The sequence below is a fragment of the Urocitellus parryii genome, chromosome 1, assembly GCF_045843805.1.
Source record: "Urocitellus parryii isolate mUroPar1 chromosome 1, mUroPar1.hap1, whole genome shotgun sequence".
In the NCBI taxonomy this organism is placed as follows: Eukaryota; Metazoa; Chordata; class Mammalia; order Rodentia; family Sciuridae; genus Urocitellus; species Urocitellus parryii.
Genome location: NC_135531.1, coordinates 33,862,328 through 33,886,314, shown reverse-complemented (window position 1 = coordinate 33,886,314; position 23,987 = coordinate 33,862,328). Strand labels below are relative to the sequence as shown.

The 23,987-nt window shown below is 39.8% G+C and overlaps 1 protein-coding gene across 3 annotated transcripts in view; it reads right to left on the bottom strand.

Moving 5' to 3' along the window:
- Cdh18 (cadherin 18) overlaps window positions 1-23,987 on the bottom strand; it is a 307,953-nt gene that overhangs the window by 66,653 nt on the left and 217,313 nt on the right. For all 3 annotated transcript variants that reach the window (XM_026393607.2, XM_026393608.2, XM_026393609.2), the window contains exon 6: window positions 2,350-2,603. In XM_026393607.2, the coding sequence (XP_026249392.2) occupies window positions 2,350-2,603 (254 nt within the window). The remainder of the gene's footprint in view (window positions 1-2,349; window positions 2,604-23,987) is intronic.

Here is a 23,987-nt window from a genome sequence, read left to right as displayed (position 1 = left end):
CACTCCTCATATAGACCACCATCTGCAATTCTTTCTCCAACCTTTACTTCTCAGACCTACAGTATGAGCCTCACTTCAATCTTTTTGAACTTATTCTCTCAAAAATATTTGAGATACACTGCCTATAATACCTCTATGAGACCACTGTAAGCCTCATTGCAATATGACATCATGTTTATGAGCCAAATTGTTTATGCAACAATGTCCAGAGATTTGGCCAAGTGTTATTCTGTATGATTCTGTGAATGTCTTTTTGGATGGGACAAATATTTAATTTAAATCAGTGGAGTCTGATTAAAGCATATGTGGATGTACCCCACACCATCAGGTGAAAGCCTATAGAATGAAGACTAATTTTTCCTAAGCAAAATTACAAAATTATTGCTCACAGATAGCCTTTAGACTGAAACTGAAACTGAAAGTGAGTCTCCAGATTGCTGGCCTATTCTGCAGATTATGAACTTGTACCTGTACAATTATACAAAATAATTCCTTAAATTATGTGTCTCCCTCTTACTTATTCACCTCCCCATGCATATTTGTTCTCCTTCTTTAAAAAAAACTGATTAAAGTACATACTTAACTTTTTCTAAGCTTCTGTCTTATCTGGAGATCAAACTGGTAGTGTTGTTGTTGGTGGTGGTTGTGTGTGCATAGGTGTAATTTCTTATCATGAGGATCCTTGTAATATTGGTACTAATGAGGGTAGTTGACTATCACTTTACAAATGGGAAAAACTTCTACTCTTTAATTATCAATTATAGAAAGCATCATTTGTGTGATTATTTAAATTTCAAATGAAATCTGACCAATTTTTATCAGATATTTTCAAATTAAACTAACATAATAGAATATTTTATTTCCCAAGACATTGGATGTATATAGCAAAAGATGTCTCATCTGCACATATACTTTATAGTGCTACCTTTTAGTATATTTTAATAAGTTATACCTATAGTTAAGAGTAAAAAATTGTAATTTATAGAATGATGAAGCATAATGAAATTTCCTCTAGTCGATCAGTGGATATACTGACTTCTATCTATACCTTTAGAGTGATTAATTTCTATAACTGATCTTGAAAATATTATTTTGAATATCTTGCTACTCTGCTTCTTTAAGCAATATCTAGCTTTTGGTCTTAGCAAGACAGGATACTGTCATTGCACTTGGACATGGAACATGATTAGTAAATGTATACATTTGTTCATGGAGAATTGCTTCTCTTAATTCATTTGTGCTATGCATTTAAAAATACTGAAATAATAACACATATAGAAAATAAAATTGAGAGCATCCACAAATATTGTATAAGGTATATTTTTGGCTTTTATTAAAATGGATGAAAACTAATGATGGTGAAAGTAAGAGTTTATGGGAAAAATCAGACAGACCTGTTTAAGGATTTCAACTAACAAAGGCTTGAGGATCTCTAAATATGTAAATCTACACTATAAACATTTTTTTTATTTTGTCATGAGACAAAAAGAAGTCCTTTCTGATTATATAAGAAAGTCTTAATAATCTCTATTGCATGGCATATGGATAATAAAATATTATTTAGTAATTAGTTATATACTCATCACTGTGCCACTTAACATGTGTTAAGTCCTTCATTTCTATAAAATTCAACTCTATCTACATATTTATGTGCATCATTTTTCCATCTTTAAATACTAGAATTTTGAGAATCAGCAGGATTGAACAGATCTTGCTCAGCTGTCAGTAGAGATGCCAGAATTCCCATACGAGTCTTCTCAGGGGTGTCTCGGTTTATGTCCGGACTCACCTGGGCACCTTAACTCACCTTAACTCAGTTGTGTGACTGCCAGTTGTAGGATGCTTTACTTGGTGCTTTGTGAATACAGATTCATGAATCTGCACAATAATCTTGAGGGGTAGGTATTATTTTTCTCTTGTAGATAAGGACAGATCACTAGATAATGCCACAGAGCTCTTGTGACCAGAGGGACCAGTAGCCAAGTTGAGATGAATGTTATTCCCATATTTTACTTTCCCACTCTATCCTACACCTAGGATACCAAGGATTCTCTAGTTTGAGTTATTTCTACAATATTTTTTCAATCAATTATGCACATATTTATTCCGTCAAGTGGAAACAATCTGGGTGGTCAGTAGCACATGCATGGAGATAGCTACATATATTCTTATTTGTACAAAAAAACATCTGCTATGTTCCTTAGTTAAAGAACCAACAAATATTCTAATTTAATTCTGAAAAAAGTCAACCTGGTAATAAATTAAGTAAATATTATACAATTCATATTTAAATTCACTTGAGAGGAAACAAATATCTTTATATATTAGAAGTATTGAATCACAGCATACCTTACTAAACTGTTAGCACTGTCAGGATCTTGTGCTAAAACTGTGCCAACAATGGTCCCGATCTTCGCATTTTCATAGACTTCCATGATGTAAGAAGGCATGGAAAATAGTGGTGGTTCATCTACATCCCCAACAATGATCTTCAGCATGGTTGCATCTTTAAAAGGACCCAGGTGGGAAAAACGAAAATCCAGGTGTGTATTGGCTCCTTCTATGTTGAGGGTGTAGGACTTCTTTTTCTCATAGTTTAGTGGCTGTGAAGAATAAAGGGCATTTCCAACATCATGATATTTATATTTTTCAAACAAGCACTATTTTCTATGTTTTTGAAAAAAAAATAGAATAAACTTAAATATTTCTATTATGTTCAAAAACAAACTATAAATTTTGTCTTAAGAACAACATCTAGATCAGTCATCAGGGAAACTCATTATTGGGCACAGTGGCACACACCTGTAATACCACTAGCTCGGGAGGCTGAGACAGGAGGATTTTGAGTTCAAAGCCAGCCTCAGCAACTTAGAGAGGCCCTAAGCAACTTAGTGAGACCCTGTCTCAATAAATAAAATATAATAGGGTTGGGGATGTGGTTCAGTGGTTAACCCTTCGGGGTTCAATTCCCAGTAACATCATCAACAACAAAAAAATCACACAAACTCAAAGTTTGAATCAATGGTAAATTTACGTGTTTCATATATATATATATATATAAATATATCCTTAAATTTGGTAATTCCCATTAGGAATTCAGAAGCAGATTTTCCCAAAGGAAAACAAGTATTGATTTCTGGGAATTCTTGTTAATAGACCCTCTGGCAACATTTTTTTTTTCCTCTTCTTTAACTTATGCTGTTAATCTTTAAAAATCCTGCTATTAATTTCTTCAAATTAAAAAAAAATAGGGGAGAAGTAGGGGAGAAAGTTCCTGGGCTTCTCGGGTGCTCCCGAGGGGTCACGAAAACGGGTCACGAAAACGGGACACGGTCCTTGTTTGGCTTTCGGAGTATTTAGGTTCAAGTTCCGATTCTCCTACCGTCTTTAGGAGACATGGATGAGCAGAAGGGCCTTAAAGAGTGGGTAAAGTGATCCCCCACAGCGGACACTCCGCCGAGGCAGTCAGCGGCGACCATCCCCGGGAAAGCTGAAGGATACACCGCCACTCTCCTTCAGAGTGCGACATCAAAACAGGTCGGTGTCATTCAGCTCACCCCCCAGACAGCGGGAATTCGCATAAAATCTCTCCTAGGCTTGCCGGGAGAGGGAGTATCAAGCTGAGCCTCCATACAGACTAGGGGGAAACCAGAGTCGCCTGACCTCCAACCCCTCCTCCCAGTAGCAGCCAAAAGGAAACCTGGCTAGCCAGCGCTGGGGGAGGGGCAAGCAGAAAAAATCAAAGTGATAGAGTGCCAGGGATCCCAGCAGCCTGCAGCAGGGCCCCGGAGATCCAGGCCAACTGATTCGCGTGGCCTGCCCTGTGGCTACAGAAGGCGTGGCGCCTCAGTGAAGCCATTAATTGGCAAGCAGGGAGGTTAGGGAAGGCCATTAGGTGGAATCCCACCAGCCAAGCCCACACGGACCCTTGGGCCGAGCACAGGTTCTCAGAAGGGGAAGGAAGCGGTACAGTCCCATCCCCCACAGCGTACACTCCGCCGAGGCAGTCAGCGGCCACCATCCGGGAAAGCTGAAGGATACACCGCCACTCTCCTTCAGAGTGCGACATCAAAACAGGTCGGTGTCATTCAGCTCACCCCCCAGACAGCGGGAATTCGCATAAAATCTCTCCTAGGCTTGCCGGGAGAGGGAGTATCAAGCTGAGCCTCCATACAGACTAGGGGGAAACCAGAGTCGCCTGACCTCCAACCCCTCCTCCCAGTAGCAGCCAAAAGGAAACCTGGCTAGCCAGCGCTGGGGGAGGGGCAAGCAGAAAAAATCAAAGTGATAGAGTGCCAGGGATCCCAGCAGCCTGCAGCAGGGCCCCCGGAGATCCAGGCCAACTGATTCGCGTGGCCTGCCCTGCGGCTACAGAAGGCGTGGCGCCTCAGTGAAGCCATTAATTGGCAAGCAGGGAGGTTAGGGAAGGCCATTAGGTGGAATCCCACCAACCAAGCCCACACGGACCCTTGGGCCGAGCACGGGTTCTCAGAAGGGGAAGGAAGCGGTACAGTCCCATCCCCCACAGCGTACACTCCGCCGAGGCAGTCAGCGGCCACCATCCGGGAAAGCTGAAGGATACACCGCCACTCTCCTTCAGAGTGCGACATCAAAACAGGTCGGTGTCATTCAGCTCACCCCCCAGACAGCGGGAATTCGCATAAAATCTCTCCTAGGCTTGCCGGGAGAGGGAGTATCAAGCTGAGCCTCCATACAGACTAGGGGGAAACCAGAGTCACCTGACCTCCAACCCCTCCTCCCAGTAGCAGCCAAAAGGAAACCTGGCTAGCCAGCGCTGGGGGAGGGGCAAGCAGAAAAAATCAAAGTGATAGAGTGCCAGGGATCCCAGCAGCCTGCAGCAGGGCCCCGGAGATCCAGGCCAACTGATTCGCGTGGCCTGCCCTGCGGCTACAGAAGGCGTGGCGCCTCAGTGAAGCCATTAATTGGCAAGCAGGGAGGTTAGGGAAGGCCATTAGGTGGAATCCCACCAGCCAAGCCCACACGGACCCTTGGGCCGAGCACGGGTTCTCAGAAGGGGAAGGAAGCGGTACAGTCCCATCCCCCACAGTGGACACTCCGCTGAGGCAGTCAGCGGCCACCATCCGGGAAAGCTGAAGGATACACCGCCACTCTCCTTCAGAGTGCGACATCAAAACAGGTCGGTGTCATTCAGCTCACCCCCCAGACAGCGGGAATTCGCATAAAATCTCTCCTAGGCTTGCCGGGAGAGGGAGTATCAAGCTGAGCCTCCATACAGACTAGGGGGAAACCAGAGTCACCTGACCTCCAACCCCTCCTCCCAGTAGCAGCCAAAAGGAAACCTGGCTAGCCAGCGCTGGGGGAGGGGCAAGCAGAAAAAATCAAAGTGATAGAGTGCCAGGGATCCCAGCAGCCTGCAGCAGGGCCCCGGAGATCCAGGCCAACTGATTCGCGTGGCCTGCCCTGCGGCTACAGAAGGCGTGGCGCCTCAGTGAAGCCATTAATTGGCAAGCAGGGAGGTTAGGGAAGGCCATTAGGTGGAATCCCACCAGCCAAGCCCACACGGACCCTTGGGCCGAGCACGGGTTCTCAGAAGGGGAAGGAAGCGGTACAGTCCCATCCCCCACAGTGGACACTCCACCGAGGCAGTCAGCGGCCACCATCCGGGAAAGCTGAAGGATACACCGCCACTCTCCTTCAGAGTGCGACATCAAAACAGCGGACACTCCATCCAGGCAGTCAGCGGCCACCATCCGGGAAAGCTGAAGAATACACCACCACTCTCCAACAGCTTGCAACATCAAAACGGCCAGCAGCAGGACCCCGGAGATCCAGGCCAACTGATTCGCGCGGCCTGCCCCGCAGCTACAGAAGGCGTGGCGCCTCAGAGAAGCCATTAATTAGCAAGCAGGGAGGTTAGCGACTGCCATTAGGTGGAATCCCGCCAGCCAAGCCCACCGCCCACGCCCGGAACAGGCCCAGCGACCTGCCAGCATTGTAGTCACGACACCCCAATTGCAATAGGGACAGAGCAGAGCCGCCTTCCACTCCCGGAACAGGCCCAGAGAGCCGCCAGCGTGGTAGACACGTCACCCCAATTGGAGTAGGGGCACAGCCGCCGCCCGCACCTGCAAGGGAGACTTTTCAAGTATACAAGAGCAACATAAATAAATAGGGGGTAAATTTCAAAACACAACAGTTGCACCAAGCAGAAAGAAACGCGAGCAGTATGAAAAGACAAGGAAAGAAAGGACCACAAGCAATGCAGGTCAACTCAACTTTAGAAGAGGTAATAGCTGCAACAGATGGAATATCAGATAAAGAGTTCAGGATATATATGCTTCAGATGATCTGGAGTCTCAAGGAAGACATGAGACAGCAAAATCAGACAATGAAAGATCACATTGACAAACAAATCCAGGAAGTCAAAGATCAATTTCACAGGGAGATAGAGGTAGTAAAAAACAAACAAATTGAAATTCTAGAAATGCAGGAAACAATAAACCAACTTAAAAACTCAATTGAGAATACTACCAGCAGAGTAGATCACTTAGAAGAGAGAACATCAGACAATGAAGACAAAGTATTTCAACTGGAAAAGAACATAGACAGCTCAGCAAGTCTGCTAAGAAACCATGAGCAGAACATCCAAGAATTATGGGACAATATCAAAAGTCCAAATTTAAGAGTCATTGGGATACAGGAAGGCACAGAGCTCCATTCCAAAGGAATAAACAGTCTATTCAGTGAAATAATACGAGAAAACTTCCCAGAATTGAAGATTGAGACAGAATCCCAAATCCTAGAAGCCTACAGGACGCCGAATGTGCAAAATCATAAGAGATCCACACCTAGACACATTATAATGAAGATGTCCAACATACAGAATAAGGAGAGAATTTTAAAAGCTGCAAGAGAAAGAAAGCAGATTACATTTAGGGGTAAACCAATCAGGATAACAGCTGATCTCTCAACACAGACTCTGAAAGCTAGAAGATCCTGGAATAACATATTTCAAACACTGAAAGACAATGGGCTCCAACCAAGAATCGTGTATCCGGCGAAATTAAGCTTCAGGTTAGAAGATGAAATTAAAACCTTCCACAATAAACAAAAGTTAAAAGAATTCGCAGCTAGAAAACCATCTCTTCAAAAAATCCTTGGCAAAACATTACAGGAAGAGGAAATGGAAAACAACATTGAAAACCAACAATGGGAGGTAGGACAGTAAAGGGGGGAAAGTAGTCAAAGAGGATAACAAATCAGGTTTAGTAACATCAATAAACAAATATGGATAGAAGAACAAACCATATCTCAATAATAACCCTAAATGTTAATGGCTTAAACTCACCAATTAAGAGACACAGGCTAGTAGAATGGATCAAAAAACAAGACCCAACAATATGCTGTCTACAGGAGACGCATTTGATAGGAAAAGATATACATAGACTGAAGGTGAAAGGTTGGGAAAAATCATATCACTCATATGGACCGCGGAAACAAGCAGGAGTGTCCATACTCATATCTAATAAAATAGATTTCAAGCCAAAGCTAATCAAAAGGGATATAGAAGGACACTTCATACTGCTCAAGGGAACCATACACCAACAAGACATAACAATCATAAATATATATGCCCCAAATAATGGTGCAGCTGTATTCATCAAGCAAACTCTTCTCAAGTTCAAGAGTCTAATAGACCAACATACAATAATCATGGGAGACTTCAACACACCTCTCTCACCACTGGACAGATCTTCCAAACAAAAGTTAAATAAGGAAACTATAGAACTCAATAACACAATTAACAACCTAGACTTAATTGACATATATAGACTATACCACCCAACATCAAGTAGCTACACTTTTTTCTCAGCAGCACATGGAACCTTCTCAAAAATAGACCATATACTATGTCACAGGGCAACTCTTAGACAATACAAAGGGGTAGATATAATACCATGCATCTTATCTGATCATAATGGAATGAAACTGAAAATCAATGATAAAAGAAGAAAAGAAAAAGCAAGCATCACCTGGAGAATGAACAATAGGTTGCTGAGTGATCAATGGGTTTTAGAAGACATCAAGGAGGAAATGAAAAAATTCCTAGAGTTAAATGAAAACACAGACACAACATATCGGAATCTATGGGACACATTGAAAGCAGTTCTAAGAGGAAAATTCATTGCTTGGAGTTCATTCCTCAAAAAAAGAAAAAACCAACAAATAAATGATCTCATACTTCATCTCAAAATCCTAGAAAAAGAAGAGCAAAACAACAGCAAAAGAAGTAGAAGGCAAGAAATAATTAAAATCAGAGCTGAAATTAATGAAATTGAAACAAAAGAAACAATTGAAAAAATTGACAAAACTAAAAGCTGGTTCTTTGAAAAAATAAATAAAATTGACAGACCCTTAGCCATGCTAACGAAGAGAAGAAGAGAGAGAACCCAAATTACTAGCATACGGGATGAAAAAGGCAATATCACAACAGACACTTCAGAAATACAGAAGATAATCAGAAATTACTTTGAATCCTTATACTCCAATAAAATAGAAGATAGTGAAGGCATTGATAAATTCCTTGAGTCCTATGATCTGCCCAGATTGAGCCAGGAGGATATAGACAACCTAAACAGACCAATAACAATAGAGGAAATAGAAGAAACCATCAAAAGACTACCAACTAAGAAAAGCCCAGGACCGGATGTGTATACAGCAGAGTTTTACAAAACCTTTAAAGAGGAACTAACACCAATACTTTTCAAGCTATTTCAGGAAATAGAAAAAGAGGGAGAACTTCCAAATTCATTCTACGAGGCCAACATCACCCTGATTCCGAAACCAGACAAAGACACATCAAAGAAGGAAAACTACAGACCAATATCTCTAATGAACCTTGACGCAAAAATCCTCAATAAAATTCTGGCGAATCGGATTCAAATACATATCAAAAAAATTATACATCATGATCAAGTAGGATTCATTCCTGGGATGCAAGGCTGGTTTAATATACGGAAATCAATAAACGTTATTCACCACATCAATAGACTTAAAAATAAGAACCATATGATCATCTCAATAGATGCAGAAAAAGCATTCGACAAAGTACAGCATCCCTTTATGTTCAAAACGCTAGAAAAATTAGGGATAACAGGATCATACCTCAACATTGTAAAAGCAATCTATGATAAGCCACAGGCCAGCATCATTCTGAATGGAGAAAAATTGAAGGCATTCCCTCTAAGATCAGGTACAAGACAGGGATGCCCTCTCTCACCACTTCTGTTCAACATAGTCCTCGAAACACTGGCCAGAGCAATTAGACAGTCAAAAGAAATTAAAGGCATAAAAATAGGAAAAGAAGAACTTAAATTATCACTATTTGCAGATGATATGATTCTATACCTAGCAGACCCAAAAGGTTCTACAAAGAAGCTATTAGAGCTAATAAATGAATTCAGCAAAGTGGCAGGATATAAGATCAACACGCATAAATCAAAGGCATTCCTGTATATCAGCGACAAATCCTCTGAAACGGAAATGAGGACAACTACTCCATTCACAATATCGCCCCAAAAAATAAAATACTTGGGAATCAACCTAACAAAAGAGGTGAAAGATTTATACAATGAAAATTACAGAACCCTAAAGAAAGACATAGAAGAAGACCTTAGAAGATGGAAAAACATACCCTGCTCATGGATAGGCAGAACTAACATCATCAAAATGGCGATATTACCAAAAGTTCTCTATAAGTTCAATGCAATGCCAATCAAAATCCCAACAGCATATCTTGTAGAAATAGATAAAAGAATCATGAAATTCATATGGAATAATAAAAGACCCAGAATAGCAAAAACAATACTAAGCAGGAAGTGTGAATCAGGCGGTATAGCGATACCAGACTTCAAACTATACTACAGAGCAATAGTAACAAAAACAGCATGGTACTGGTACCAAAACAGGCGGGTGGACCAATGGTACAGAATAGAGGACACAGTAACCAATCCACAAAACTACAACTATCTTATTTTTGATAAAGGGGCTAAAAGCATGCAATGGAGGAAGGATAGCATCTTCAACAAATGGTGCTGGGAAAACTGGAAATCCATTTGCACCAAAATGAATCTGAATCCCTATCTCTCGCCGTGCACAAAAGTTAACTCAAAATGGATTAAGGAGCTTGATATTAAATCAGAGACACGGCATCTGATAGAAGAAAAAGTTGGTTATGATCTACACGCTGTGGGATCGGGCTCCAAATTCCTCAATAGGACACCCATAGCGCTAGAGTTAACAAATAGAATCAACAAATGGGACTTACTCAAACTAAAAAGTTTTTTCTCAGCAAAAGAAACAATAAGAGAGATAAATAGGGAGCCTACATCCTGGGAACAAATCTTTACTCCACACACTTCAGATAGAGCCCTAATAACCAGAATATACAAAGAACTTAAAAAATTAGACAATAAGATAACAAATAACCCAATCAATAAATGGGCCAAGGACCTGAACAGACACTTCTCAGAGGAGGACATACAATCAATCAACAAGTACATGAAAAAATGCTCACCATCGCTAGCAGTCAGAGAAATGCAAATCAAAACTACCCTAAGATACCATCTCACTCCAGTAAGACTGGCAGCCATTAGGAAGTCAAACAACAATAAGTGCTGGAGAGGATGCGGGGAAAAGGGCACTCTTGTTCATTGCTGGTGGGACTGCAAATTGGTGCAGCCAATTTGGAAAGCAGTATGGAGATTTCTCGGAAAGCTGGGAATGGAACCACCATTTGACCCAGCTATTCCCCTTCTCGGTCTATTCCCTAAAGCCCTAACAAGAGCATGCTACAGGGACACTGCTACATCGATGTTCATAGCAGCTCAATTCACGATAGCAAGACTGTGGAACCAGCCTAGATGCCCTTCAATAGATGAATGGATAAAAAAAATGTGGCATTTATACACTATGGAGTATTACTCTGCATTAAAAAATGACAAAATTATAGAATTTGGAGGGAAATGGATGGCATTAGAGCAGATTATGCTAAGTGAAGCTAGTCAATCTTTAAAAAACAAATACCAAATGACTCCTTTGATATAAGGGGTGTAAACAAGGACAGGGTAGGGACGAAGAGCTTGAGAAGAATATTTACAGTAAACAGGGATGAGAGGTGGGAGGGAAAGGGAGTGAGAAGGGAAATCGCATGGAAATGGAAGGCGATCCTCAGGGTTATACAAAATGTCATATAAGAGGTAAGGAGGGGTAAGTCAAGAGAATACAAATGGAAGACATGATTTACAGTAGAAGGGGTAGAGAGAGAAAAGGGGAGGGGAGGGGAGGGGAGGGGAGGGGGGATAGTAGACAATAGGACGGACAGCAGCATACATCAGACACTAGAAATGCAATATGTCAATCAATGGAAGGGTAACTGATGTGATACAGCAATTTGTATACGGGGTAAAAGCGGGAGTTCATAATCCACTTGAATCAAACCATGTAATATGATGTATTAAGAACTATGTAATGTTATGAACGACCAATAAAAAAAAAAAAAAAAAAATAGGTATTTTCTATATTTAAGCAATTTTTCTCATATCACAGATTTTTTCAAAATTTATATGTTTATTTTTAATGGAAAGATAACAATTGTACTTATTTATGGGACAAAGTAATAATATTTGGACACATGTATAAATTGTGAAATGTTTACCTGAAGATGTTTGGGCATTCTATCATTTCAAATTGTAATCGTTTCTTTGTAATGATAGCATTCAATATCTTCTTTTTAATTTTGATTTGTATCTTACAATATTATAACTATAATCACACTATTGTGTAATGGTACCTCAGAATCATTCCTTCTCTCTGTGTCTTTGTATATGTTAACCAGGGCCCATCCTTCTCTCTCCCCTCCCATCCTCAGACTCTCAGATCCTTGGTTCTGCTCTATATTTATGGAGTCAGTTTTTTTTTAACTTTCCACATATGAATAAAATCATACAGTGTTTATCTTCATTGCATAGCTTATTTCAATTAACATTATGATTTCCAGGACAACTCATGTTGCTGCAGTGACAGAATTTCATTCATTTTATTGCTAAACAGTATTTCATATGTTTTATTTATTCATCTGTTAGTGAACACATAGGCTAGTTGCATATCTCAACTAACATTAAAAAGTACCACAATAAACCAAGAAATGTAGATGTCTTTTTAATATACAGGTTTAAAATCATATATATATGATTTTAAACCTATATGTTAAAAATATGATATATATATATACATATATATATATATATATATATACACACACACACACACACACACACACACATATATATATATATATATAATATATAAAATACCCAGTAGTGAGATTATATCCACATTATTTATTTTACCAGTTCATGTTAGTTATACATAATATTTGGGTTCATTTTGACATAACTAAAATAACATGGGATACCAATTTCTCTAATTTAGGAAACAGTTTTGGTATTTAACTTATAGCCACATGGGAGCATATGCTTGGGCAAGGATATCTTCACACAAAAAAATATTGCATAGAAAAATGAGATTAGACCTTGACCTCTGTTCATACGCCAAAATTAAGATAAAACACATTTAAAAAATTTAAAACCCACATCTAGAATACTATTAGAAGAAATACTTCACAATAGATCTAATCAAAAACATTTTTGGATATGATACACAAACCACAGGCAATAAAAGCAAAAGTCCACAAAGCAGATGACATCAAAATAGAAAGTTGCAAAGCAAAAGACAAAGTCAACAGAATGAAGAAAGAACACACAGAAAGGGCAAAAATATTTGCAAATTCTACCTCTGACAAAGATTTAATGGCCAGAATAGAAAAGTAACTTGAACAGGTCAACAACAAAATATAAATAAGTAAATTACCCAATGAAAATATGAGCTAAATAAATAAACATCTCTCAAAAGAAACAGCCTGTTGGCATATGGCAAAATGTTCAGTATTACTAATAATCAGTGCAAGTCTAAATCACAATGAAACTTCATCTCATTCCAGTTAGAATTATTTTATTATTAAAAAGATAAATGCTATTAAGCTTCTGAAGATAGAAGAACTTTCATATACTGCTAGTGGAGGGGTAAATTAATACAACTAGTATGTAAAATAATATAGTTTCATTAAGTCTCAAAATAGGACTACTACTTGACCCAGAAATTATACAACTGGTTGTGAAGCTACTGGATATATAACACATCTTATGTTTATCTTGCTAGCTGTAATGTTGATATCTTAATTTAGTATCTTCCAAAGTTTTATGTTTCCAAATAAAAAATTTTGTTGATATTTTAGCAAAAGATTCATATAGGATTTTGAATTCCTTCTTTTTTATTGTATCTATTAGTTTTTCAGTTTAGAACCACTTCATTTCTTTGTTTTTTATTTCTTTTATTCTTATGGTTCTTGGATTAATTTACCTTTTTAAATTAGAGTTTTCTATTTCTTTTCTTGTTTATGACACTTTTTTTAAACTTCAAGCCTATATCAATATGTTTCTATATTTCTTTTGTATTTTCTTTATTTTCAGTTATTCAACTGATATTCATGTACATAGACACGTATATACACGTGAGTATGTACATGGTTTTTCCGTACGAAGGAGCTCAGATGTTTTCCTTCACTCTGAAGTCCAATGGTCTAATCATTTGGAGTTGCTAAATCAGAGTACTATAGACTAGGTTGTTTAAATGTCATTCACTTATCATGGTTCTATATCCTGGTAAGTTTAAGATCAATGTGGTGGCCGATCTGGAGCCTTATGGTGGTCCTTATCCTGGTTTGCCAAGAGCCTCCTTCTTTTTGCGTCAACTCTTATTCCTATTCATGAAGGCTCTACTCTTGTGACCTCCCCAAGTCTACACCTCTAAACACCATCCAACTAGACATCAACATATGACTTTGTGGAGAGTCAGAACCATGTACTCCATCACAGTTCAGAAGAAACTAACCAGAATCAACATCCTTAGTGGGTTCTTTAAAACAGTAATAGTCAGTTCTGCTGATGATTTCTTATCTTATTTTTTCTAATTGTCTTGGAAAATTGGCCATTCTATTGTTTCAAAACATGTAGAAGAGAAGATAACTTAAATTTCCAAACCAGATGCTAAGAACATAGAACCTAGAAAACTTCCAGGGTCTTGGGGACACAGATCAGGGTGGGTCAGTGCAATATTTTTACTGTTTTTTTAAGGTTTTACATTTTTTTTAAATTTCAGCTAGGCCTTGTTACACAAGCCATTTATAATTCCAATGGCTTGGGAGGTGGAGATAGGAATATCTCAAGTTCAAGGCTAGACTCAGCCATTTAGCAAGGCTGTAAGAAACTTAGTGAGACCCTTCCTCAACATAAAACATAAAAAGGGCTGGGAACTTAGGTCAATGATGAAGCATCAGTGGGTTAAATGTCAGTACCAAAACATAAATGAAAACAAAGTTAAAAAAACCTTAAATTCTTAAAAGTTAATAGTATAAAATGGGAAGTTATACTCCCTATAAGTATGATATGTCAAAATATATTCTACTGTCATGTACAACTAAAAAAACAAATAATTTTTTTTAAAAAGTTAATAATGTCTAAAAAATTGTGTATGTGTGATACAAATGCTATATTATTTTATGTGTGGATGTCTTTAAAAAAGGGCCGATTCTTCAGTTTATGACCCACCAATTAGAAGTCACTTGCTTTTAAGGGAACCCAAACTAAAATTGAGTTGTCTTAATATTTACCATACATCTTGTTAGAGGAACCAAGTAACTCCTAGTTAAACCCAAATATTGCATATTTTCTTTTCTTTATCTCTCTCCTGATTTGACTAGTTTATCAATAAAATCCATCTATATTTAAATAACCTATCTGTACACACTTACTGCTGTCAGTATTTGGGTGGAGAGCTGTTGCCTTTCTTCACTTTTAGCTTCTGTACTAGCTTGCTGTTCCTGGAAAGGAGAATCCTTGCCAATTTTACCATCTAAGATCAATGTGTATAATTATGTGCACTCAACCAGCCTACCTCAGTATGCTATATAATAACTAACATAATTCCCATGGAATATGGATATCCAAGACTTAAGACTAAAAATTGGAATGCATTGACTAGGGAAGACTAACATATCTTTTCTCTGATAATACTGGATTTTAAAACAGCAATCTTTATTCATTCATTGTTTAAACTTTTACATCATTCTGACTGTCCATAAAATTATGAAGGAAATTTTGGACACCTTTATCAGATAAGTCTGATAATATAATCAAACTGTGACCCACAATTAAAGACATCCCTTTTTCCATTTCTTACCTGGTCTCTTGACAAAGTTAGATGTCATATGTTGTAACACTAACCTTCTAAGTGCTATGGTATAGACTGTTTATGAGTACACATGATTTCATGTTTGTGATCACCTAATATATGTTGAACTAATCCCAGGCAGGGAAAATCATTTTGAGATACTTGTTTGCCAGGACTGGCAGATGGATGTATGGGAACCCACCTGCAGACAGAGTGGAATCATAGGATTATTTCAGGTTGGGACAATTTGAAGCAGATGAATTAATGCAAATAGAATTATTTTAAACACTCATTTATAAAGAGAAGTTTAAAAAGCTGAATTGCAGTATAGAAAAACTGGAACAAAATTATACTCATTTGCTTGAGGATATTTTAGAGTTATGTACATGCAGTAAAGCATGCTTTTTTTATTACAACCACAGTAGTATATAAAGATGGCATTAGTATGATGATTGTTTTCCAATTACTCTTACTGTGTTAAAGCTATACATATACTCATCATTTATACATTTTATATAAGCCTTCTAGAATTTTCTATAATTATTAGCTTTGGGGAAAATATTTAAACACTGTCCTGTAAGAATTCACTTTCCTTTAATATCAGAAGGGTTTTTTTTTCCTAAATTAGTCTATCAAAAACAGTATATTAAACAGAAAAAAATTTATTTTTTTAATTCCAGATTTTAATGAAAGAATAGTAAAGAAAATTACTTTATAAGGAAATGAAAATTTACTCAGGCTACTGAAGTATCACAGAAAGCAATAACAGGAAATGTTTGCCTTGGAATTTATAAAACACAAACACATATTTTCCTGCCTTAAAAAAAAAACTCAAAGAATTGCTGTAGAAATATGATATGAACCTGGTAAGTGTGGTTAGAATAGAGCCAGAGAGTGTTCATGAGAATATATAATTTTTCTTTTATAGCTCAGTTCTCTGTTAAAGTCTCATTTGTTTTTTAGTTCTTTCTGGATGGATTATGGAAATAATTGTTTGGACTAAAAAACTGAATAACTCTGAAGTTAAACAAGTAAGTGGGAGAAGAGTTCTTTCATTTAGAGCCATTTGAAGACACTTTGAAAGAGTAGATTCTAGATCTTGGTAAGTTGCTTATATTTATTTTGTACGTAGATTTTGTTTCAAGATGTTTATTGATGACTGGGACATGATTAATTGAATAAAGTTCATCCTATTTTATAAAATTTAAGAATTATGATATTTATTACTTTAGAAATCTCAAGTATATACTAACAATTGGTATTTAATGTAAGAAATATGATATTAAAGAAGAGAATTGTAGAATTAACTAATCCAACATTAATATTTATGAAAAAATATTTCCAAAATAGGATCAGATTATAATTTTCAATTCTTATAGAATTTCCCCCAGATTTAATTATCTAGACAAAACAGTTATGGTACAAGTTCTTTATGATTTAAAAAAAGTTACATCATTGATTTTCAAACTTGCAAGAATATGAATAGTGTTGCCATATTTCATATAGTCTTGAATACTCAATTATATTTTATTCAGAATTCCTAAAGAATTTTAGTATAATATTTGTTAATTAAGAAGAACATAGTTATAAAGCATTTGTTTGTTGTTCATTTAAAATTATAATTTATCTAGGTGTCCTGTATTTTATCTATGATATTCACATTCCAATATTCAAAGTCAAGATGTTCATAGTTGGTGATAAGGCTCTCATGTCAGGAAAGAAGGAAATGACTAGCAAATTTGACTTGAATGTATATCAGTAACTCCTAACATATAAAAAGTTAAAATTATCTTTTTGTATACGACATTGCTGACATCAAATTTTATAACACATATAAAATAAACTTCTTTTGTATGATTCATCCTAATATTTTTTTCCTTAATATTAAACCCTCTAAACATTTTAAATTAATCCCACTTGTGATATGCTTTATTTTACTAGAAAGGTGCTTGGAACTGTGCTTAGAATGTTGATAGATAGTGGCTCCAAAGACTAACTTCCCCATCCCCTGAGAAGAGCTGCCTAATGGTGAGCCCTGCTGACTCTCATGATCCTTACCCACCAATCAGAATAGCCCTGATGACTCTCATGATCCTTACTTGCCAATCAGAAAGCACCCTGTGCCAAACTGTCATAACTGTCAAACCGCCTAGGCTCTATAAATATGCAGAGCTGTTCCTCAATAAACGGGGCACTTCTCCTACAAGGAGCCTTGTTTGCTGTTCTTTCTTTGGTGCCGAAACCCAAGAGGGGGAATTTGCTGCTTGAGGGCCCCCTCTCTCAAGGATTGCAGTCCTAGTCCACTCTTTTGAGAGCTGCTACTACTCACATAACACTGGCTCTTCAGTAAGTGAGTTCCCCTACTGGGTATCCAACTTCAGATGGGCTATACGCAGGGGCTTTGACTGATTCGCTGCATGTATTATTGCTGGGCTCAAAATAACAGCACGTAAGGCTGTCAATTTCCAAAAATTACAAGAGATTATTCAAAAGTGAGACGAGACACCATCAGAATTTCTGGATTGGTTTACGAAAGCCCTTCAGCAGTATACTAACCTAGATCCCAAAACCCCAGATGTGCCATCATGTCCTTATGACATATTTCCTCTTGCAGAGCTACCCCAAAATCCAGGCAAAACTAAAAAAGCTCAAACAAGGACCTGCCAGCCCCCAGACTGAGATCTTGGCGGTAGCCTTTAAGGTTTTTCACAACTAGGATGAGGAAATAGAGCGCCGCAAGCACACAATAAATTTTAGATGCTCGCCCAGGTCCTGCAGGTTGCCTTCTCAGTTCAAAAACCCCTGGACCCCTGCTTCAAGAGTGGCAAGGAGGGACATTGGGCCAGGGCATGCCCTGCACCAAGCACTCCAAGTAACGCATGCCCTAAATGTCAACAACAAGGTCATTGGGACTCTGACTGTCCTAGATTCCATAGGAAGCCTATATCCAGGGAACCCTCTGACCTTCTGGGCATAGCAATCAAAGATTGATGGAGCCTTGGTTCCTTGTCCCCAGCCTTAATGATTAATAAACAAGAACCCAGGGTGTGGATTCAGATGGATGGGTGCAAACTTGACTTTCTCCTTGGCACCGGGGCTACCTTCTCAGTCCTGACAGAATTCTGGGGGCAAACAGTGCTGTCCACCTCTTATATTGTTGGAGTAGGAGGAAAGACTATCTATCCAAAAAAGACTCCTGTGGTGAGCCGTTTCTGTGAGCTGTGGCCGCCATTACAAGATGGCGCTGGTTTCCCCTGTAGTCTGTGACAAACAACTCCTTATCAGAATGAGTTGGCACGCTGTGACTTGGCACCCTGTGAGAAAAGTCCACGTGGCAGCTTCGCATTGGGGCTTGAGGTGATTTATTAAGGCTGGGAGGGGCATCCAGGAGAGAGAAGAAAAAGTATCAAGGACCTGAATAAACTGCTGAAAGAAGATTCCTGAGTTGCGTCTTCCTTGCGGGCAAGGGGTCGCGACAAGTGGTGCCGAAACCCGGGAACCAGAACTTTCGGTCAGTCAGGGGTGGTGCACCGGTTACTCCCAGGTAGGTGGGATCTGCGATGGAAGCAGGGATAGTCCCAGTAGGTGGGATCCGCGTCCAAAGCGGGGTCAGCTCCTCTACAAAGAAAGAGAGAGCCTCATATTTATTGCAGCTGCACTGTGTACTTTCACTTTTGTTTTCTGTGTTTCTTTTGTTGTGTCATCTCGTTTTTGTTTTTTGTGGTATCTCTTGTTGTTTTTTGTGCGTCTTTTGTTGTTGTGTCATGGGTGCCGCGTCTTCAAGTCCGCTCCTCCTGGCCCTAGATAACCTGTTACGTTCCAAGGGCCTGGAAGTGAAACGTAGTACTTTAGAGAGATTTTTACAGAAGACAGATATTGCTGCACCGTGGTTTGCATTCTCGGGCAGCCTTACTATACCTAGCTGGGATAAATTAGGCAAAGACCTTGACTTTGCTTCTGAGCAGGGCATATTAGAGGGTGGGGTGATACCCCTTTGGAAGATGGTCCGTAGTTGCCTCACAGATGGCAGATGTCAGGAAGCACTTACTAAAGGACAGGAAGTTTTAGAGCAATTACATGAGGAGAAGTCAGAAACGGCAGAAAGTGAAATATCTCAGGAGGATGGGAGTGTGCGGAGCATGAAACAGGGGAGGAGGCGGCTGTCTCCGGCAAGAAGTGAGATATCTCAGAAGGATGGGAATGTACGGAATGTTAAACAGAGGAGAAGGCTCTATCCGGACTTGACTGAGTTAAAAACTCCCAAGGACACAAGTAGCTCGGACAGTTCTGAGGAATTAAATCCACCCTAGCCGCTCTCAACCCCGCCTTCTCATCTTCCCCCTCCCTATCAGGCCCACAGAAAAGTCTTAATTGACCTTCTCCAGAATATTCACCATGGCTTATTTTAGGACTTTCAGCAAAAAAATCTCTACAAAAAGGTTCAATATAGATAAAACTTCCTATTTTCATGTTGCCCTGTTTTATTTGGCTACTGTCTGAAAAAATCAGCATTCCAGGCACTGGACACTCCCTTACTAGTTTTTCACAAAAATATGTAACAAGGCCTCTGGCCTTGAGCTGGGCTTCACAGTGCTGACTACATTTCTAAGATAAGGGAGTTACTAACTGGGCTCCATGGTAACAGCTGGCAGGAGGAAGAATTGGAAAGGGAGATAGAGGAACTGGAGGGTCGATTGAAAAAGTCAAGATTTAAAGCACCTACAGCCCCGATCGCTGTCACGCTCCCTCCTTATAACCCCGATTGGGACAAGGGCAACCCCAGAAGGCTGGGGGGTGTTCAGTGGCAGCCTAAGACGGCCCAAACTTCCCAGTAATTGAAAACTTGGATGCCGATGGACAGCCGGCCAGAGTACATGTTCCTTTAGCCTTTAAGGATATTAAACAACTAAAGGAGGCAGTTACTAATTACGGATCCCATGCCCCCTTTACATTGACTCTCTTCGAGTCTTTCTCTGCCAATCAGCTGACACCTAGTGACTGGCAACAGCTTTGCATGGCTGTGTTGTCTGGAGGGGATTTTTTGTTGTGGAAAAGTGAAAATCAAGAGAGGTGTCGCGAGCTAGCCCGAGTCAATCAGGACGCCGGCTTCCCACGGCATAACCTTGAAATGTTAACAGGCTTGGGACTATATGCTATCATAAATCAACAAACTAATTATAATCCTGGGGTCTATGCTCAGATAGCTACAGCAGCCATTTAGGCTTGGAAGGCTCTACCTATTTCAAATGCTAAAACAAAAATTTCAAAAATTGCTCAAGGACCCTCTGAGCCTTATTCTGACTTCCTTGCCTGATTGATACAGGTAGCAGAAAAAATATTCCCTAACTTGGAACAAGCCATGCCGGTCATTAAGCAATTAGCTCTTAAATATGCAAATTCCTATTGCCAAAATGCCATTAAATCTACCAGAGCAAAGAGTGTTGATGACATGATTCGAGCTTGTAAGGATATTGATAGAGCTCATATTACTGGACAGGTTCTGGCCGCTGCCCTCAAAACAGGAACAGGGGCCCGCCCCAAGGTCTACTGGGCAATCCAGGGACGGAATGATACCCTGGGGAGTGGGCGACTTCGTCACCTCCCACGGACCAACCCCTTTCTATCTGTAGACTCCCCAGGGGAACGCCAGGAAGTGCAGGATGTACAAGAGCTGCAACCGCAGGTCGCAGAGACAGAACAAGCTGCTACCCCAGTAAGATCTTGGCCAGGCGGGGGAAAATGCAGACAAAATCAAACAAAATACAATCGGCTAAGAAAACTTGGAGAACTTTTGCCCTGAAAATGGGCACCAGACTCCATGTTGTTTGCATCACCATGGTAACCATGGGGTGCCTGGCCGGCATAGCTGCTTCCTGGTCCCACCTCCCACACTTTTGCGGGCTTCTGATTGGTTCTTCCACAGTCACTCAGACAGGACTTCTGGTCCCGCTTTCCAGCCACTAACCTGTACTGCTGTGTTTCAGGTTTCTACCGGAGCTGCTCAGAGCCTGTATTTTTTTACAACAAAATGCCTACCTGTAAATGCTAATGAAAGATATCTTTTTCAGACAAAATTTAATTCCACAGGTTTCTATGTTACAGTCCTAAATTTAAGCTAATTCTAAGTTAAATAACCTGACTTTTTCTCTATAGTTGTGTTACTAAATAATGTTCTATTGATGACAGATATCAAATATGCTTCTTTTTACTTTACTTTTAATTTTAAAGGTTATGAGGATGCATTTGCTCGCCACAGGAACAAGCCGGCAAAGTTCCTGTGATGACCAAAAAATCCTTATTTTCATTGCTAACTATAAAAATAAAAATGTATACTCAAGGATCTTATTTCAGTTACATCAAGTGACGTCACATAGAAGAGTGCACTCCTAGTTAAAAAATAAATTTAAATGGATCCAAATATTTTAAGACCACGTGGTTACATAAAGTTAATACAATTATAAGTTATGTTCTTATTCTTTATATATATATTTTAGATATTTAGATAACCTATATTTGTTAATCTATAAATTAATTAGCACATGCCTAATTGATTAGTTAATATATATTTGCCTAATTGTTTTTCTTCAACAGAAAACCTATAATTTAAGTTTTATATTTACATTTATCAGATACTCTGTTTTTTCAGTTACAGATATTTGAGATAAATGTGTTTAGTATAAATTTGCTTTTAAGTAAAAATACAATCAAGTAATTTCTAAATCTCAAAGTAGAATTAATCAACACATTTTATCTGGGATTTTGGCTGCTAATCAAAGGATAGATCTGCTTCAAGCTCAAGTTGAGGAATTGTCTGACCTAGTACATTTGGGTTGTATTGATCAACGAGCACATTTATGCATAACCTCTGTCAGATTTAATGATTCCAGGAATGCTTCCCGCATCATTGGCGGATATTTGGCCGGAAACTGGTCCATGGAAGCGGAAGACATGATCCAGTCTCAACTAACCCAAATAGCTGTCTTGAATAGTACCCGTGTCGATCCCGTGACCTTGGGACAATTCACCCGTTGGATTTCTTCTGCTTTTTCCTTTTTTAAGGAGTGGGTGGGAATAGGCATTTTTGATGCAATGTGTTGCTTTGGTATGTTTCTCTGCTTGTGGTTTCTCTGTCGCCTCAAGGCCCGCAGTGCTCACGATAAGGCTATGATCATACAAGCTCTTGCTGCTTTAGAAAACGGCAACTCGCCACAAGTCTGGCTTGCGCATCTTAAACAGTAAATTTTTGACATGGTCGTTGCACCCCAAGTTATTATAACATTGCACTGGGATCGACATGTCTTTCCTCGCTGTTCTCTTAGTGTTGGAAAGCCCTTGCACTCTGCCGGTCTTGCTGCCATTGCACGCAGATGGGTTTCCACACTAGTGCTTCTCTATCGCTTTAAAGTCCGTGCCTTTCTTTCAGGGTGCTGTCAACTTGTTTGTCGTTGTAAACAGCCACAGTTCAGCCTCAGCTATCCCCCTCCGTCCACCATCGTCACGGTACAGGATGCGAGGCAAGGCACTGCACTTGAGTGATCCTTGGAGTGGACCTCAAGGAGAGCATGTCCTATTGCATGCGGGTTTGACGTCCTTCCTTACCCCACCTTATCCACGCCCCGCCCCACGAAAAAAGGCGTCGGCTGATATGGCCTCGGATCTGGGGAAGGGCCCTCCTTAGGGCTGAGCCATACTATGCAGCCACTTCTGCACAGTGGGATAGGACCTCTACTCTCGCCTGTATTGTCATACAAAAACAAAAAAGGGGGAACTGTGGTGAGCCGTTTCTGTGAGCTGTGGCCGCCATTACAAGATGGCGCTGGTTTCCCCTGTAGTCTGTGACAAACAACTCCTTATCAGAATGAGTTGGCACGCTGTGACTTGGCACCCTGTGAGAAAAGTCCACGTGGCAGCTTCGCATTGGGGCTTGAGGTGATTTATTAAGGCTGGGAGGGGCATCCAGGAGAGAGAAGAAAAAGTATCAAGGACCTGAATAAACTGCTGAAAGAAGATTCCTGAGTTGCGTCTTCCTTGCGGGCAAGGGGTCGCGACAGACTCCCCTATTACTCTGTTTCATAGACAACTTCTCATTCTCTCAGACATTCCTAGTTATGCCCCAATGTCCAGTTCCTTTGCTTGGCAGAGATATTCTCTCTAAATTTAATAGAACAATCAACATCCGGGCTCCTGGCATGATTCAGGCCCCAGAATCAGCCTGTTCATCTTTTCTGGTCCTTTTAGCAGAAGACTGGCCATTCTTCTCCACTTGTGAGACTGACATGAAAAAGGACCCTTTCCCTACGAACCTAGTTGACCCAATTGTATGGGATACCCACACCCCCTCCACCGTTTTCTGCTCACTAGTTAACATTCATCTCAAAGATCCTAACACCTTCCCCAAACAGGCTTAATACCCTCTGTCCACCAAAGCTCTTCTGGGCCTACAACCTATTATTCAGGACCTTCTTAGCAAGGGGTACATCCGTCCTGCTCATTCCCCTTACAATACTCCCAAACTAATGGAAGAAAGCCCAATGGGTCCTATCGCTTAGTTCAGGACTTACGACTCATCAACACCTCCGTTAGGCCCATACATCCTTTGGTTCCCAACCCATACACCTTGCTGTCTCAGATCCCACACACTGCCACCCACTTCTCGG